Raw genomic sequence first — 16794 nt, 5'->3', positions numbered from 1 at the left:
AAAAAGGCCCAGCCAATCAGAATGAGTTTTTGCCCACAAAAGTTCTCTATTACAGACAGAAATACTTCTCAGCACCCAGCATCCATCAACTCCCCCTCCCTCAGACAATCCCGCAGGTGAAGAAGCCAGATATGGAGGTCCTAGGCTTGCGTGGTTACACGTGGTCTGCGGTTGTGAGGCCGATTGGACGTACTGCCAAATTCTCTAAAACCACATTGCAGTCAGCATACCAATTGCACGCTCTCTCAAAAATTGAGACATCTGTGTCATTGCACATTTTAGAAGGTGCCTGTATAATGATCATGCAGTTTAATCAGCTTATTGATATGCCACACCTTTCAGGTGGATGGATTATCTTGGCAAAGCAAAAATGCTCACTAACAGAGATGTAAACAAATTTGTGCACAACATTTTTGAGAAATAAGCTTTTTGTGCGTATGGAACATTTCTGGGATCTTTAAGTTCAACTCATGAAACATGGGACACTTTACATGTTTCATTTCATATTCATCCATCTATCTATTTATCTATCTGATTCATAAAAATGGACAATGTACTCAGGCTGAAATATTTTATTTGTACCAAAACACAGTACAGAATTCATATATTTGTATTTACATAGTAAATGTGACATTTGAGTAGAAAAACATGTTAATATGTAATTAGAACCAATATAATGGCTCTTTTAATTAAAGATCAATTATGTCCTGAAATACTTCTGAGCTCTATAGTCAACACTCGAAATGTTAGAAGAGACAGACTAAAAACAAGTTATCCACCAGGCTGCAGCTATTGGCTGTCAAACACAAAATATCACAAATACATACACTACTGGTCAAAAGTTTTAGAACACCTACTCTTTTTATTTTTACTATTTTGTACATGGTAGAATAATAGTGAAGACATCAAAACTATGAAATAACATATATGGAATCATGTAGTAACCAAAAAAAGTGTTAAACAAATCTAAATATATATTTATGATGTGGAAACTCCTTCAAGACTGTTGGAAAATAATTCCAGGTGAAGCTGGTTGAGAGAATGCCAAGAGTGTGCAAAGTTGTCATCAAGGCAAAGAGTGGCTATTTGAAGAATCTCAAATATAAAATATATTTTGATTTGTTTAAACACTTTTTTGGTTACTACATGATTCCATACAGTATGTGCTATTTCATGGTTTTGATGTCTTCACTATTATTCTACAGTGTAGAAAATAGTCTAAATAAATAAAAACCCTTGAATGAGTAGGTGTTCTAAAACTTTAGACCGGTAGTGTATTTTACAGTAAAGCAGATATATCAGTGTCCTGCACTGACAAACTGCAGTCATCCAAAAAGTAACTTATCCTCATGGCTTAGATTCACATAATGCAGCACCAAGTTCACCCCATCCCTTTGCACTGACTGAGAGCACCATGGATGGAACATTATTGAATTAAGTATATTAATCTTAGAGAGAAATTAAATGTGACGAGATAATGTACTTGATGTCATATATATAAGACTGTGAGTAAGTGTTCATAACATTTGAGAACAAAAGGTGTCCCTGATTGTCAGTGATTAACAGATTTAGCACCTTAATTGCAGTGCTTTAGACATATTTCCCTTTAAGAATAAAGCAAATGTGTTTATGCTGCAACATCTCTGGAGTAAATTATACATCATAATATAGTTAAAAAGAACCTCCTGCAATTGGTTGGTACTGGACTGTAGATGGCACTGTACTGTCAGCCCATGGTCTTGAACAATGCAACTTCTGACGATAGAACCAAACCCAGTAACACATAAATACAAGTACATAGCTGCACATGAAGTCCAAACTCTGAGGAAACATTTGAATTTGTGTTTCCCTGTGAAGAAAAAAGGATCTAGTCTGTTCAGTGTTAAGATCATGATTAAACAAAAACATATTTGAGGAAGAACACACATTTTTTGGAACTCACTCAAGTAAAAGAAATAAAGTCTCTTTCTAAATAGTTTGTTTCTTCAACATTTGGAAGAAGATGAAGAAGCCTCTGTCGATGCAATGGTCTTGTTCCCAAAAAATGCACAACATTACAATGTTGTATTTGAAGACCATCAGTACGAGAGCATAGTTGGACTAAACCTGGACTTGGGTTTGATCTTGAGACAGCAGCATCACTTAATGCTGATTATTCATGCATTTAGGCAGCCAAAGAAGTCCATTCCAATATAGCGAGGATACCCCTGTAGTAAATCCATCTCCACAGGATCAAACTTCCAGTACTGCCTCCCTCGGATAAAGTGGGCATAGCCTGTCAACAAAAAAAATAATCTATTAGCTCCTTACACTCCTGGGAATTGGCCTATAAGGACTGGGCTACATTGAAATGTTTCTTACAGAAAACATATGCATAACCATGGTAGCAATTAAAAGGGAACAGTTTGGAGATTATGGAAAAATTACTAGACTAAAGGTGAGGACACAACAGTTCACTTGACACAAGACTGAATTCAAACATTACCCTGATTTTGATTGATTTTCTGTGCATTTTACATTTACTGTACTATTCGCTGCATTTATTGCTAAAGAAATCTGAAAATATCCTGGATACATTCAGTAACATGCTAAGAATATTCCTGAAAATGTGGGGTAGGTGAAATATAAGACAACAAAATGACAAGGGTTTGAGTGAGAGGACTAACTGCTGTCTCCAAGTGGAGACAGTTCCCAAGTAATGTACTTTTATGACTCAAAGAATAGTTTTCAACTTATTTTATCTCTCCTAGCTGTGCCGTTGAGGAACTAGAGCAAGCACACTTATATTTGTTTTGTTTGGATCACAGCCCTGCATCCCCGCCTTTCCATAATTACTGTTGTTGTTTATGCAATACAAAAACGGTCCATTATAAATGACAATCTAGGTCAGGTGGGCATAATTTGAAAGTTGGTTCTATTGCCAACATCACTAGCTGAATTATCAAGTACGATCTTACAGTGTTAGACTTTCACAGGGCAGTTCAGAGAAACGGATAGTAATTTTAGTGATCATAGAATGGAGTCATGAGTGCATTCAAATGAGTGGTCCACAGCTCATTTTCTACACAATAGAGAAACACAGAAACACATTCTGTTCTGAACAACTCAGGGTATGACGCCATGTCATCTTGTAACTGTACATCAAACATAGTGATGTTTGCACACTCGACATCCCAACTGCCACTTGTCAATATTCCAAAATTCTAAAAAGCACGTAAGTTCAAAATTCCAACTGTATATTACATGAGTGTTATGATATGGAAATGTTAATTGCACATTTGGACTCACAGGGGTTTGGCTTGCTTGTATAACATCCAAGTGGTATTTATTATAATCCTCAACGTCTCATCTTTCAAAATACACAGGGCACTCGTAATTTACAGCATTTCTCAAACAACAAACATTTAGCTAAAGTTGCACAATTAGCGGGAGGGAAGGGGGAAATGTCTTGTCGCACGGTGCTCAAGTTCAGAGCGGCTGTCGGTCAAAACCAATACAGCTCTGTGGGGCAGAGACCCTGGGCTCTGACATCATGCATAGCATGTTACAGTACAGGCACTGCGTTCCAATTAAGGGGCCTATCTTTGGACGAATCTGCTATTTTCAACCCGTGGGTCTGAGTGAAAAGGACTACTCAATACAATCCAATAATTATTCCATCATGGAACATTTCAGTGTAGGACTCAACTCAAAATTGAAAGCTGATTGGGTGATTCATTCACAAGATATATTACCGTATTGGTCCTTGAAGGCTGCGTCTACATCACTGGGGATGCCGCTCCAGTCCTGCATGTTGCGAGGGTAGACAGAGTGGACGCGGTTCTCCTTGGGGCTGAACCTCCAGTAGCTGCCTGACTTGAAGAAGTAGGTGTTGTAACTGCTGTCCTGGCCCCAGAGCAGGGCTGCCTGGATGTGGGAGACTGACAGGCCGAGCCTCCGCACAGGTTCTGGCCCTGTGATCTGTCTCTCTGCATCAAACACCCAGTAGCTTTGACCTTTGAGAGAGAGAGAGAGAGAGAGAGAGAGAACTTCATACAGTTGATGCCACTGCTGTGGCCCTGCAAAGATCTGGGCTTTCATAGTTTACATAACTATTGGCTATTCAACACTCTTGTCACTCTTGACATGCCCTACTTAAGGTTGCTGAATTTGGTCTTGGAAGAACACTTTCCTGGGTAACCAAAAAAGGCCTAACGCTATAAAGCAGTCATTTTACTGCTTGTCTGCCTACATGTATATTGACCTGTCTGTTTTCAACTTAGGGCTTATCTATACTCATAAGACATGACTAACCACAGCACAGACAGCCAACATCTCTGTCACACACCTTGAAAGAACCAGATACTCCCTGATTGGTCTTCAAAGGCAGCATCAATGCTCTCTGGAATCCCCCTCCAATGGCGGGACGCCAGCGCGGGGTAGCCCGCCTCCAGCCGCCCCTCCCGAATGCGCCACACATAGCTTGATTTAAAGAAAAACAGCTCCCCGCGGATCATAGACACAGCATCAAAGTCTGTCTGGCAGACGTCAGGCTGGAGACAGAAAGAGGATCAATAGTGCATCTCCATACTGTCATATTACAGTGCCTTGCGAAAGTATTCGGCCCCCTTGAACTTTGCGACCTTTTGCCACATTTCAGGCTTCAAACATAAAGATATAAAACTGTATTTTCTTGTGAAGAATCAACAACAAGTGGGACACAATCATGAAGTGGAACGACATTTATTGGATATTTCAAACTTTTTTAACAAATCAAAAACTGAAAAATTGGGCGTGCAAAATTATTCAGCCCCCTTAAGTTAATACTTTGTAGCGCCACCTTTTGCTGCGATTACAGCTGTAAGTCGCTTGGGGTATGTCTCTATCAGTTTTGCACATCGAGAGACTGAATTTTTTTCCCATTCCTCCTTGCAAAACAGCTCGAGCTCAGTGAGGTTGGATGGAGAGCATTTGTGAACAGCAGTTTTCAGTTCTTTCCACAGATTCTCGATTAGATTCAGGTCTGGACTTTGACTTGGCCATTCTAACACCTGGATATGTTTATTTTTGAACCATTCCATTGTAGATTTTGCTTTATGTTTTGGATCATTGTCTTGTTGGAAGACAAATCTCCGTCCCAGTCTCAGGTCTTTTGCAGACTCCATCAGGTTTTCTTCCAGAATGTTCCTGTATTTGGCTCCATCCACCTTCCCATCAATTTTAACCATCTTCCCTGTCCCTGCTGAAGAAAAGCAGACCCAAACCATGATGCTGCCACCACCATGTTTGACAGTGGGGATGGTGTGTTCAGAGTGATGAGCTGTGTTGCTTTTACGCCAAACATAACGTTTTGCATTGTTGCCAAAAAGTTCAATTTTGGTTTCATCTGACCAGAGCACCTTCTTCCACATGTTTGGTGTGTCTCCCAGGTGGCTTGTGGCAAACTTTAAACAACACTTTTTATGGATATCTTTAAGAAATGGCTTTCTTCTTGCCACTCTTCCATAAAGGCCAGATTTGTGCAATATACGACTGATTGTTGTCCTATGGACAGAGTCTCCCACCTCAGATGTAGATCTCTGCAGTACATCCAGAGTGATCATGGGCCTCTTGGCTGCATCTCTGATCAGTCTTTTCCTTGTATGAGCTGAAAGTTTAGAGGGACTGCCAGGTCTTGGTAGATTTGCAGTGGTCTGATACTCCTTCCATTTCAATATTATCGCTTGCACAGTGCTCCTTGGGATGGTTAAAGCTTGGGAAATCTTTTTGTATCCAAATCCGGCTTTAAACTTCTTCACAACAGTATCTCGGACCTGCCTGGTGTGTTCCTTGTTCTTCATGATGCTCTCTGCGCTTTTAACGGACCTCTGAGACTATCACAGTGCAGGTGCATTTATACAGAGACTTGATTACACACAGGTATTTATCATCATTAGTCATTTAGGTCAACATTGGATCATTCAGAGATCCTCACTTAACTTCTGGAGAGAGTTTGCTGCACTGAAAGTAAAGGGGCTGAATAATTTTGCACGCCCAATTTTTCAGTTTTTGATTTGTTAAAAAAGTTTGAAATATCCAATAAATGTCGTTCCACTTCATGATTCTGTCCCACTTGTTGTTGATTCTTCACAAAAAAATACAGTTTTATATCTTTATGTTTGAAGCCTGAAATGTGGCAAAAGGTCGCAAAGTTCAAGGGGGCCGAATACTTTCGCAAGGCACTGTATGAGTATTCTTGTGTGGCTAGTATCTGAGTTGTATTTTATGTCTTGTTATTATTATTTGCCTGTGTAGCACCTTAAAACATATGAATGGTAAGATGTAACACTCACGATACTACTAATGATCTCATTGGTCTCTGTGGTGATTTGTGGCGGTGGTGATAGTGGAGATGGGGGCGTGATATGTGGACTATGGCCGTACAGGTATTGGATCCCCAGCTTGTCATCCTCGCTCAGTTCCAGGGGATAGGAGAAGCTGTAATAAGGGGACATCACTGCACCCGGTTCCCGGGAGTGCTGCAGGCCCAGAACATGCCCAAACTCATGAGCAGCCACTTGGAGGAGGTCTGTGCCTGCAGTCGAATCAGGGAGAGGGTCACACCTATGGGGATACACAGTACAACCACAGAGCTGACAACTACTTCCTGTCTGTACTAATTTTTACATAGAACTCTATGTAAATCAACTCTTCATAATTCTTGCATGTTCCCTGCCAAGCAAACACTCACCCATGTAGTTGCCAAGGGTCCATGCTTCATCATAGTCAAAATGGACGTCGCCCTCCCTGTGGGTCTGGGGGAAGAAGGCATGGGCTAGAATGCCACCAGGCCCGTCAAAGGGCAGGTTATCTCCATGCCAGTACCTACAGTAGAGCTCCATTTCAGGAAAGGGACTAAGTAACTCAGTAACTTGAAATCGAACATTTGAATACACATACTGTACTGACATTTGAATACACTTACTGTACCACATTCATACCTGGTGAAGTCGATGACAATGTCAGCCTTTCCACTGCTGACCTCAGTGAAGGTGAGGGGTGTGACCTCACTCCACACTCTCAGTGCTTCCTGCAGGACACGCCGCACTTTGTCCTCACTCATCTGCCAGGGGAAGCGAACCACTCTGAGGAAGGAAGAGATATAGATATATACATCAGAGACTGTAAACTCCACACACCATCATCTGTAGAAACACACCATAGACCACCAGCCGTGTTACATATCTATAACCTCCCTCTCATCAGTCAATCACGTATAAATAAAAAATTAAATTAAATAAAAAAACTGCCCGTCGCAGACATCGACATCTTGCTCCCAGACAAATTAAACAACTTCTTTGCTCGCTTTGAGGATAATATGGTGCCACTGACACGGCCCGCTACCAAACTAGTGGGCTCTCCTTCTCCATGGCCAACGTGAGTAAAACATTTAAACATGTTAACCCTCTCAAGGTTGCCGGCCCTGACGGCATCCCTATCCGCGTCCTCAGAGCATGCGCAGACCAGCTGACTGGTGTGTTTACGGACATATTCAATCAATCCCTATCCCAGTCTGTCCCCATATGCTTCAAGATGGCCACCATTGTTCCTGTTCCCAAGAAAGCTAAGGTAACTGAACTAAATGACTATCGCCCTGTTGCACTCACTTCTGTCATCATGAAGTGCTTTCAGAGACTCGTCAAGGATCATATCACCTCCAACCTACCTGATACCCTAGACCCACTCCAATTTGCTTACCGCCCCAATAGGTCCACTGACGATGCAATCGCCATCACACTGCCCTAACCCATCTGGATAAGAGGAGTACCTATGTAAGAATGCTGTTCTTTGACTACAGCTCAGCATTTAACGCCATAGTCCCCTCCAAACTCGTCATTAAGCTCGAGACCCTGGGTCTCGACCCCGCCCTGTGCAATTGGGTCCTGGACTTTCTGACGGGCCGCCCCCAGGTGATGAAGGTAGGAAACAACATCTCCACCCCACTGATCCTCAACACTGGGGCCCCACAAGGGTGCGTTCTCAGCCCTCTCCTGTACTCCCTGTTCACCCATGACTGCGTGGCCATGCACGCTTCCAACTCAATTATCAAGTTTGCAGACAACACTACAGTGGAAGGCTTGTTTACCAACAACGACGAGACGGCCTACAGGGAGGAGGTGAGGGCCCTCGGAGTGTGGTGTCAGGAAAATAACCTCTCACTCAACATCAACAAAACAAAGGAAATGTTTGTGAACTTCAGGAAACAGCAGAGGGAGCACCCCCCCCCCCCATCCATATCGACGGGACAGTAGTGGAGAAGGTGGAAAGTTTTAAGTTCCTCGGCGTACACATCACGGACAAACTGAAACGCAACAGCGCCTGTTCAACCTCAGGAGGCTGAAGAAGTTTGACTTGTCATCTAAAACACTCACAAATGTTTACAGACGCACAATCGAGAGCATCCTGTCGGGCTGTATCACCACCTGGTACGGCAACTGCACGGCCCACAACCACAAGGCTCTCTAGAGGGTAGTGTGGTCTGCACACCGCATCACCGGGGGCAAGCTATCTGCCCTCCAGAACATCTACAACACCCGATGTCACAGGAAGGCCAAAAAGATGATCAAGGACAACAACCACCCGAGCCACTGCCTGTTCACCCCGCTGTCATCCAGAAGGTGAGGTCAGCACAGGTGCATCAAAGCTGGGACCGAGAGACTGAAAAACAGCTTCTATCTCAAGGCCATCAGACTGTTAAACAGCCATCTCTAACATAGAGGCTGCTGCCAACATACAGACTCAAACCTCTGGCCACTTAAATAAATTGACTTAATAAAGGTATCACTAGTCACTTTAAATAACACCACTTTAATAATGTTTACATATGCTGCATTACTCATCTCATATGTATATACTGTATATTTACCATCTACTGCATCTTACCTATGCCGCACGGCCATAGCTCATCCATATATTTATATGTACATATTCTTATTCATCCCTTTACATTTGTGTGTATAATGTAGTTGTTGTGAATTTGTTAAGATTACTTGTTAGATATTACTGCATGGTAGGAACTAGAAGCACAAGCATTTCGCTACACTCGCATTAACATCTGCTAACCATGTGTATGTGACCAATACAATTTGACTTGATTTGATATCTAACCATCAAATCAACAGAGAGGTGTGCTGTTACATAGACCTGCAGGCTCTGTAAGATAATTGTGTATAACAGTCCTCTTCCTTCACCTTTACATGAGCTGTCTCAGGTAAAACCACCCAGGGTGACTATATTAAAACAAAGAAACTCTTTAGAGAGCTTATGTCAACAATTAAAATTAAATTAAGGAATCATCAAAGAAGTTTATTCATATCAAACGCATGCCTAAGTGGACTATCCAAACTAAAGCCCTTGGCAAACCCAGTGCCAAGGGCTTTAGTTTGGATAGTCCACTTAGGCATGCATTTGATATGAATAAACCTCTTTGATGATTCCCTGATTTAATTGTAATTGTTGACATAAGCACATTCCACTGTCCTAAATATGAGGGCTCCCAATGTAACACTGCCATGACACAGGCGAGCCCTACTCCTATCCCTGGGTACATTGAGACAAATCTATTGCTCAACTCCAGCAGTCTCATTTGCCCATCATGGCTTGCCCTCTACTCCTCTCTCTGAGTGGCTCTTTAGATACCATGCATTATGATAAAGAACAGCCACAATGAGAGGAACCAGTGGACACAGACAGAGAGACAGCATACAGCCGACAGAGGGCCCAGCCCAGACACTCCATGCCGTGAGTCTCCAGAGGCAAAGAAATAACATCATAGGTTCCTCCTTTTCAGACACACTTTGTTTTTGAGGCAAACGGGATGAGAGTGCACCTCCTACTTGCCTTGTTGAGTTAGAATATGAGAGCTATGACCAAAACAGGAGACTTAAAATATAAACTAATGATGGATAGAGTAACACTGGATTCTGGGCATGCTGTACCTTTATAACCAGTTGTACTGGCAACTATCCACCAAAACATGTCATATATACAATTATATTTCCTTGGTTGGGTCCAAGTCCATCTCTAAATGCATACAAGCCGTTCAACAGTGTGGTTATACTATGATAATAATAATATCTCCTTACTTGTAGGTGAGGTCAGTCTTCTCCAAGCGCCCCCCGAACAGGACAAAGCGTTTCTGCCTGTGTTTCCCCCTGTAGAGGACATCTTTCAGCATGGGGTAGTCAGGGACACCACAGCGGGGGCGGTTAGACACCTCAGTGCTGTTAGTTACCAGGGCTGCTCTTATAGGATCTCCTCTGGTCAAGGCTGTGTCTTTGAGTGTGTCCTGAGGATGGGCTCTTCCTCTCTTCTTCAGGTTGTGGAGATCAGACCTCTGGAGCCATCCCTTTGAAAAAGCAGGAACATGAGCAACATTTATTAGAAAAATAATTTAAAAATCATTGGAGAACACCAGATTTGGTAGAAATATGTATCCAAGTGCATTACTTTTTATTATAATCCATGCATACATTGACATTGGAGCGGCAGGTAGCCTAGTGGTTAGAGCTTTGGACTAGTAACCGAAAGGTTGCAAGATTGAATCCCCGAGCTGACAAGGTAAAAATCTGTCATTCTGCCCATGAACAAGGCAGTTAACCCACTGTTCCTAGGCCATCATTGAAAATAAGAATTTGTTCATAACTGACTTGCCTAGTTAAATAATGGTAAAATATCAAATAAAAACATTGCCTAAACATGATTGCCTGTAAATGTTTCTGAAGGTGGGAGTATGAGAGGTCAAAAATAACTGAAAATCTTGTGGGCTTGGAGCTTACTGTACTGTCAGTTATCACTACACATAGGAACTAGTACAGTAAATATCCCCCTGCAGAACCCAGAGGAAATGGCTCTGCTCATTAACTCATACCTCGAGCGTAAACTACAAAAAGGAGGAATTCTGTCACAGCGTCTCCATGGCTTTTTGAAGTTGTACAATTGCAGGCCATTTTGCCGTGAGGCAATAATGTTGTGAAGTTGTGGGGTGACTGATAGCTGCAAAAATGTGTTGTGCATTTTTGTGGTAGAAAATGTGGCACCGGTGTAGATTGATGTACCCTGAAAACATTTAGATATGGAGCCACCACAGATTTGGCCACTGTGGGCGTGGAAGCATTTTTCAAAATGGGCATTTTGGGAATTCAGAAGGACTGTTTCAAGATAAAGGCACCACATTTGGCACAGAGGTAGATTTATGAACACTGAATACATTTAGCTATGGATCCACCCCAGATTTGGCCCCTGGAGGGCATGGTAGCCATTTTACAAAATGGCTACTGTCAATAATACAATGAGTTTTAGAGGACTTTTTTTGAGATAAACACACCAAGTTTGACACAGACGTATATTCATGTACCCTGAAACAATTTAAAAACGAAGTCCGCACAGATTTGACCTCTGGGGGTCGTGGCAGTCAATTTATGAAATGGATGTAGATGGTAATACAATTTACATTTCAGAAGGCCTATTTTGAGATTTACACACCAAATTTGGCACAGAGGTAGATTGAGGTATGCTGAAAAGATTAAGATATGGAGCCACAATCATTTTACTAAAATGCTGCAGACTATGCCACTATTTTACAAACCTTTAATCTACAAAAGGTAATTGCATATACTAAGTCATATTTCTGGGCTATACTTCTTGCTCTGGATATCCTCAAAACCAAAATATTTAACAGTCACACAGTATATTACAACGAGTACAGAAGGAAACACAGCAGTCATGTAGGTCTTTTTTTTAAATTAGTGTAGCGGAGATGAGGTAGAATGCGTGAGGTACTGAATTCGGCTTAAAATCACCCTAGGCCAAGCACAGAATATTTATTTTGGTTCTAACATTTGGTTCTGGAGGTGGAGACTGGGGTTCACATCCTACCAGGTACATAAGCATGTAAACAAATGTCTACTTAAGCTACTTTGCGATGCCCATATCAGAAGCAAATTCAGATGGCTGCCTTGGCCCCTTTGGGCCAAATCTGTTGTGGCTCCATATATATATATATATCTTGTCAAGGTACATAAATCTACCTCTGTGCCAAATTTGGTGTGTTTACAAAATAAATTGTTTAGAATTGTAACATTGTATTACCAACAGTGGCCATTTTGTAAGATGGCCACCACGGCCCACAGGGGACAAATCTGGGGTGGCTCCATATCTTAATCTTTTCAGGCTACACAAATCTACCTCTGTGTCAAATGTGGTGTGCTTGCCTCAATATAGTCCTTCTGAATATTGAAATAGTATTACCCTATGCGGCCATTTAGAAAAATGGCTGCCACTCCCCCCCATGGGCCAAATCTGGGGTGGCTTCATATCAAATATTTTCAGGGTCTATAAATCTACCTATGTGCAAAATGTTGTGCTTTTATCACAAAATGTGCATAGCTGCCCCACTATAACTGGAACAATGCCCAGCAGGATTTGTGGAATGTGCTCCAGACCTCAAAACGAGAGGGCCTTACCCTGAGTTATGTGCCCCTAAACAAGGGGAGGAACACTATGCAGAACTCTCAGTCTTTCACCTGCATTTCACTTTGTAGAGTTTGCAAACTGGAATTCAACTCAATATATGGATGTTAGGGTTGCTCTCTAATCTAGTTTGGTGATAAGACATATATATACCCAACAGCATGCGAAAGGAAGTGTGGGTTATCTACAGTATGTTGTAAATCATGGCTAACAGGCAGTAGACGTGTGCGCTCAACATGTTTCAAAGAGAGAAATGAGAAGAGAAATGAGTGTTGTTGACAAGTTATCCCCCCTCATCAATCAAATGAACCAGTCTAGCCCCTGAGGTGAGAGAAAGCGCAGCTCCTCCCCTCAGATTCCCAACAGGGTAAAGGTAAAAGTTCACTTCCATGGTGTCACGGGTTGAACCGGAAACTTTGCCTTTATTTACATTTACAGCATGTATTGTATATGGTGTTCTGTGTGTATACCCATTGAGCGTACAGGCTGGACACATATGTAATTATGTACATATGTAGTGTATACCCAGTACACAGTGGTGTTGTGCTTTCACTCCTTTGGCTGCCACTCAGTCAGTCCATCATCTTATGTTCTGCTGACTACGCAAATAGCCCATTTTTAAAGTAGTACACCCCGAAAGTGAGTGATTCAGTCTTTTTTATCATTGTGTATGTGAACCAACGTGTTTTAGGAGGGGGATTCATTACATGTATGGACACGTCTAGCTTCTGGTAACAGTGATGACAAGATCTCTGAGCCAATGCAGTGGAGGGGATCTGGCAGAGTCGTATTCAAAAAGCACAACTCAACATGTCTGTACAAGGCGCCTCTGAAAGTTTTCTCTAAAGCCCTGACATTATAACATGTGGACATTCTGTCAGATCTCACTATGTCTTGTAAGAACTTAGAAGGAGGATACTAAAACCCGTTCCTATTAGAACAATACTAGACGGTATTTTCTGCAAACTGAGAAACTTGGTAAGCATTCTGGAGTGAATCTAGTTATGAAGAGAGAAGCTGGTCTTCTTGAGTGAATGTTTACATGCGAAATCAGATGTGGTCTGGATTTGGAGAGTGCATATATACAGCTGAGCAAATAAAGACAAACTATTTCACTATAACAGGAAAGAGGGTTAAACCCATGAGGTGAGAGATCGATGCACCACTATCAACACATACCTTGGTATCTGCCTCCTTATCCTCCTTAATCCAATACATCAGCCCCAATCAGTAACACCAGGCAATGGAAGATATATTACAAATTCCCTGGGTACTTACTGTGCTCGCTTATCTTTCCTGGCAAACAAACTTCCTCGTGCTGAGCTGAGAATCAAAGGGAATGATGAGACTCTCACCTTGCATGAACTGATCGTATTAATTTTCTCATTTTTTTATGGTCCTCAGGAACCCTCCTCTGTTTTGCAGATACTTTACAGAAACCAATCACCTTTCAAGAGGGAGGGCTTTTCAAAGCGTTCTAACTTGTCATTTCATTGGAGCCTTCCAGTGATGTGGAGCTGCTGGAGCCTAATTCAACAGGTGGATGCTATTTAACTGAGGCTAGTAAATCTCTCTGGGCTCACAGTGTCTAGCAGTCAATTTGGCCAGAGGACAGAACTAATGGCGCAAAACAAGAAGAAAAACCAAGGGACGTGGGTTTTATTCACAAAGAGATATCCAAACAGTGAGCCCATCGTGTTCCCTTCCCTCCATTTTCCCTGAGAGAGCAAGCAGGCACTGTGTTTCCTGACCCAGATGCCACATACAGAGAAACGTGTCTGTGCTTGTATAATCACCCACGCTTTTGTCAACAATGGGAAACAAATTGACAAGACTACATATTTTCAGTTCAGTTACCAACTAGACATCAACTTAATTTCATTGAAATGATGTGGAAACAACATTGATTCAAACAGTGTGTGCCCAGTGGGATAATATTGAATTACTATTTGTATGTGTTGCCATCGCAGGTGCAAGCAATTTCAGTAAAAGTAAGAGAGTAGAAACTAAACTATCAACTTTTCCTCCATTCCATTGAGGAGACATTTACCATACTTCGTCCTTTACACAGTAGGTTTACAGTAGGCTACCTCAAACATTCTCAAATTGATGTCACATGTCTTTTTTCAGTTTTCATCTTAAAGTACCTGATAATCTCTGTAATTGAGGCAATAGGCTAATGTTGCAAGTTATCAGCAATATTTCTTTATCCTCTCATTCATGAGGTTGTTGATAAAATGTATTTATAGCCCAGTTATTATAATTTCCTGCCTTGCAGAGACAAGAACTCAATTACCTTCTCTATTGATTACATGCCCAGGACTTTCAGTTGTGCCATGGTAGCCAAGGTTGAAAATAAAATCCTTCTTAATGTCAGTGTCAATGTTGTGGCAGCGGCTTTGTGGAATTTCTAAATGAAACATTTCTTAGACTTAGTCCCATCCTGGGATGGTTATGTATTCGACTGAGACATATTTTTGTTTAGGATTAATGATCCAGTGTTTAAATCTTATGTTGTGATTTACTCCTGTCATGTATTGGTCATCATTGAAAGACATGACACTTTGTCCACTGGGCAGGCGCATCATCTTAGCACCAAGTATTGACATAGAACCCTTCTAATAATATTGAACATAACATCTACATTATTTGTTTGCCCGATTGGTTTTAAACATTTAGCAGGTTGGTATCTGTCAACCAGGGTTCAGCACAATCATAACTGCAAGCAAACTGTAGTGTAGGTATAGCACACTGATCATTCGGGAAGAAAAAACGAAGGAAAAAAAGATTTTCCCCCACTGCAGTGAAAATCTGAACTGGAAAACTGGGAATGGCAACTAAGCAAACTTTTCTGCACTCGCATATGTGCATGATTTGAAATAGCAGGTGATTTTGAAATGCACGGATAATGGTTAACTTGCAATACCGATGAAACTTCCAGTAATTACTATAAAGTTAATTTTGACTGTTGAGAGATGTTATCAAATAAAGAAAATGTATAAAACTCAAGTATACTGCACTCACCGGCGCCGCTTGGTACCTGCTTCCTTCTGGCACTGGCGAACAATGCATGCTGCGGAGGCACTGCAACGTAAAGACGCAGGGTAGAAGGATAGAAGACAGCATCATCATCTTCTTCTTCTTCTGGACCCGTGGACGCAGAGTGCGCCGGCAGTAATCTTCTCTGCTCTCTCTAATGCCAAAGAGTGACTGCGCAGCGTCTTGGGGACTTATATATAGGTTATGATTCTTTGTTCTCTTACTTCAAATACACATTTTATAGACTCGAGTGATACCACCCGCTACCACGTGACATTTAACCCATTTTGTGCTGCGCTAACATTGATTCATAACATGATCTACCTGCAATATGATATAATATATGATCTACCTGCAATAACCAGAATAGGAAACGAATGCATTTTGTCTTTTGGAAAAACAACATATGTGAAACTCAAATTTAATTTATTCTTCAACAATAAATATTTTAAAAATGCTATTAAAGTTTGTTATTTATATTTGGTTCGATATTCATTGGCCAAGGTTTAGCTATTCGCGCAGGCAACTGATAATGGCACATATAGGCTACACCCATTTCGTTTGCAGCAAGCTGTGTAATTGTTTCCATATAACATATAACCATTTGTGTTTTTGATGTGAAAATAATGCGTCACAACAACCCTCTTTCCCCAAACGTTGCCCGAGGACTGGTGCCCATCTCCAAGTGGGCACCAGTCCCACCAGCCACAAAAAAACTGCAACACCCACAGCAAGGCATTCCCTGAAACTCCATTTAAGTTAATTTCAGTAATTGTGGGCATTAAATAACAGGATTGAGGAATTGAACATTGCCAGTCTATTTAATTACTGACAGACGTTACGTTAGGTACTGGGAAAATGCCATAATAAATCCCGTTTGCCTGAAAGAGAATCACAACCCACAAACCACAGAAATATATTATAGAGGTGTGTGTGTGTGTATGTATGTGTGAATGATTTAGAAATTACGGTAACACTCTTATGTAGATGTCATAACCAGCCATAAAATAATTCCATGGTAGGTTTCCAGGGTTTTTACAGTCGTATGTAGATGTCATAACCAGACATAAAATAATTCCATGGTGGGTTTCTAGGGTTTTTACAGTCGTATGTAGATGTTATAACCAGCCATAAAATAATTCCATGGTAGGTTTCCAGGGTTTTTACAGTCGTATGTAGGTGTCATAACCAGACATAAAATAACGCAATATTTGTCACAACAGGTCTAAATATATGTGTCATGACAGTGTTATGACTATATTATAA

General features: G+C 41.4%; 1 protein-coding gene across 2 annotated transcripts; it reads right to left on the bottom strand.

The window, feature by feature from the left end:
* Positions 1–557: 557 nt before the first annotated feature.
* mmp11a (matrix metallopeptidase 11a) lies at positions 558–15771 on the bottom strand. 2 transcript variants are annotated; one of them, XM_064937551.1, is made up of 8 exons: positions 15514–15771; positions 10104–10366; positions 6960–7103; positions 6710–6843; positions 6312–6553; positions 4328–4532; positions 3735–3995; positions 558–2275 (listed from the first exon to the last, which is right to left on the bottom strand). In XM_064937551.1, exons 1-8 carry the CDS (start codon positions 15619–15621, stop codon positions 2157–2159), a joined length of 1476 nt encoding a protein of 491 aa, XP_064793623.1. In that variant the 5' UTR covers positions 15622–15771; the 3' UTR covers positions 558–2156. The 2 variants fall into 2 exon arrangements, with proteins under 2 accessions (XP_064793623.1, XP_064793624.1); XM_064937552.1 differs by lacking the exon at positions 15514–15771 and adding an exon at positions 13768–13856.
* Positions 15772–16794: the final 1023 nt, after the last annotated feature.

Source organism: Oncorhynchus masou, chromosome 25 (assembly GCF_036934945.1).
Source record: "Oncorhynchus masou masou isolate Uvic2021 chromosome 25, UVic_Omas_1.1, whole genome shotgun sequence".
NCBI classification, from domain to species: Eukaryota; Metazoa; Chordata; class Actinopteri; order Salmoniformes; family Salmonidae; genus Oncorhynchus; species Oncorhynchus masou.
The sequence above is the reverse complement of the archived record's forward strand: the minus strand, read 5'-3'. Positions and strand labels throughout refer to the sequence as shown.